Genomic DNA, 2,758 nt, shown 5'->3' with positions numbered 1-2,758 from the left:
TCATTCTGGCTCACCTGTGTTGGAGGAGGTTGACCATGGTGGTTTGGTTTGCTCTACCGGACTAGTTCGATTTGTTTAAATGGGGAGCACAAAACGTAAACTTAAAAAAAAATTAATGTAAAAGTAGGATGTGATGTGAATGTTTGGAATGGTTAGTCTTAAAAGTAAAAGAGCGGTTTAAAATTGTTAAGATTTGGAATCATATAAAGGGTTTAGATTTTTTACTTTTACGAGCATTTTGGATGTTGTAACAAGTAAAGTACGGAAACTAATAATTAATAATAAAAATAATTAAAATGTAATATGATTACAAACCAATGACAGGTAGACGAGCAACAAGCTGCACCGCTATCCCTTTCTGAATAGCAAACCTTAACCTGCTAAACACAAAATTCTGCCGTTGTATGGAAACCAAAAATTGCAAAAATTAAGTTGCAACAACACACTTGTCCAAGTCTTGTTTAACATATCTGCCCAATCCACTACCATAAAAATAAGCGGTTACACAAGTCTATAAAGTTAACGACCATAACATTTACCACTAAATCTAATTGGTAAAAAAAGCTAGAAAAATAAAAGGGAAGCTCGATCTTGTTCTTGTGTACTGGGTTGCATCAATGGAGCGTCAATGGAGCTGGCCTGGAAATGGCCACATGATCGAATTGGTTTCTAGTTAGTATCTTAACCAAAGTTAGTTTATACTAACGTTCGACATGTACACAAATTCTAACGTTCTAAACATTAGTATCCTGGAAACATTGGTGGCGGTGGTGACGGGTAGCGAAAACCGATTTCTGGGGGAAGTACAATGTCGTCGAAGGGTATTGGTGATGGTGGTGGTGGTGTTGGTGGCGGCGGAGGTGAGTGTGTAGGTGGTGGTGGTGAGTGGACTGGTGGCGGCGGAGGTGGTTGAACCGGTGGTGGAGGTGGCGAAGGCGGTTTAGGAGGAGGAGGTGATTCTGGAAGCGGCGGCGGCGGTTTAGGCTTAGGTGTTGGTGTTGGAGGGGGAGGCGGTGAAGGAACCGGGGATGGTTTGGGCACCTCCGGTGTTGGAGGCGGACTAGGAAGAGGTGGTGCTGGTGCTGGTGGATGTATCGGCCTCTTTGGTGGTTTTCTCTTTTTAGCCTCTTCGTCACTCTCTCCCTCCGTCTTACACCCGTACGAGTCACAATCAATCTGCCGGTTCACCACCGGTGAACACTTATCCTCATCTTTCTGATCCGGTTTCCCCGGTAAACAATTCTCCCGGTAATCAAAAACTACCTCCGGTTTTACCGGTTTCTCACATTTCTTTTCCAACCCGTTAAAATAATTATGAGAAAACGTAAAATTCTTCAGTTTTGGCAATGTACAAATAGCCTCAACTACTGTACCGATCAACTCATTGTGTCCGATATCTATCATCTCAAGGCACTTTAGATTCTCAAAAGCTTGTGGAATTGACCCCACAAATTTATTTCCACTCAAATCCAAAACCGTTGTATGCTCAAGCAACCCTAGTTCCTCCGGCAGACAACCCGTGAGTTGATTGTTGGCAAAAATAGCCTCGTCTAACATAGCCATTTGACCAATGCTATGAGGAATGCATCCTTTAATCTCATTATCCGCCATCACGATCACCGACGCATTCGATTTCCCCATGTTTTCGGGGATATCTGAACTAAACCGATTATTATTCAAGAAAATTGCATCAAGATCTAGATCAAATAGTTGAGCTGGTATCTCTCCTTCGAAATTATTGTATCTAATGTCTAGATACTTGAGTTTAGGCATCTCCAAGAAAACGTTAGGAAACGGGCCCACGAATCGGTTATTACTTAAGTCCAATTCATCAAGGATTGTAAGCTTTGAGAAGCTGTCTGGGATAATCCCGCAAAATCTATTAGAATTGATATGAAATATGCTAAGATCGGTTAATAGACCAAGATGGGGGACGAGTTGGCCTGCGATATCGCCATGGTTTAGATCGATTCCAGCAACTGTCATCAGATTGGGATCGTCGGGTGCTTTCGCGCAAAACACACCGTTATATGAGCACACATCTACGCCATCCCAGTTTTTTATCATGTTTCCCGGGTCCGAAAATATTAGCTTTTTCCATTCTTGGAGGGCATAGTAGGCCTTTTTAAGCCTAAAATTAGGAAAATGTAAACGTACATCAACACGGATTTCAAAAATATCAGGGGTTTGAGGGTCGGCTTCTTTTATCTGGCCTAGGTGACGACGTGTAATGGCAGCTGCGAAGGCGTTGTTTAACGAACGGGACGAGATTATGGAGAAAACAGATAGGAAAAGAAAGCAGCATAAGGCTTTCATGTTGGAATTCTAAGTTTCGGGTATAGTTTGGTTTGGAAATCATGGAGGGTGTTATGGTTCTGGAATCTATATTTAGCAACAAATCCTCTCCATGCACCTCTAAAATGCAATGCAATACAACTTTATTTCTAGAGACGTTCCTTGTTAATCGCTAGATTCATGTGTCACTGAAATACAAGTGGCGGTTGTTATTCTTTCCTTAAAAAAGGTTTTAGTTATGCCCCTTTGTTTTTCACAACACAAGTTTAATCTACCATCATTTTCTCTGATATATCATAAACGTACGATTAGTTATGTTTACGGGTTGAATCTTTGTGGGTCAAGTTAAAAACCCCCAAAAAACCTAACCCCCCCCCCACCCACCCCCAAAAACCTAATCCGAATCGTTGTATCGTCAATATATTTATCTGTATTCAAAATTCTGTCCATGGCATCAACACAT

At 41.6% G+C, this 2,758-nt stretch overlaps 1 protein-coding gene across 1 annotated transcript; it reads right to left on the bottom strand.

The window, feature by feature from the left end:
* Positions 1-501: 501 nt before the first annotated feature.
* Positions 502-2,323, bottom strand: LOC110878070 (pollen-specific leucine-rich repeat extensin-like protein 3). The gene has a single exon (XM_022126326.2). The coding sequence runs from the start codon at positions 2,314-2,316 to the stop codon at positions 742-744; it is 1,575 nt and encodes a 524-aa protein (XP_021982018.1). The 5' UTR covers positions 2,317-2,323; the 3' UTR covers positions 502-741.
* Between the last annotated feature and the right edge of the window lie 435 nt (positions 2,324-2,758).

The sequence above is a fragment of the Helianthus annuus genome, chromosome 9 (genome assembly GCF_002127325.2).
Source record: "Helianthus annuus cultivar XRQ/B chromosome 9, HanXRQr2.0-SUNRISE, whole genome shotgun sequence".
Lineage (NCBI taxonomy): Eukaryota > Viridiplantae > Streptophyta > Magnoliopsida > Asterales > Asteraceae > Helianthus > Helianthus annuus.
Note: the sequence above shows the minus strand (reverse complement) of the source record. Positions and strands in the feature narration are given on the sequence as shown.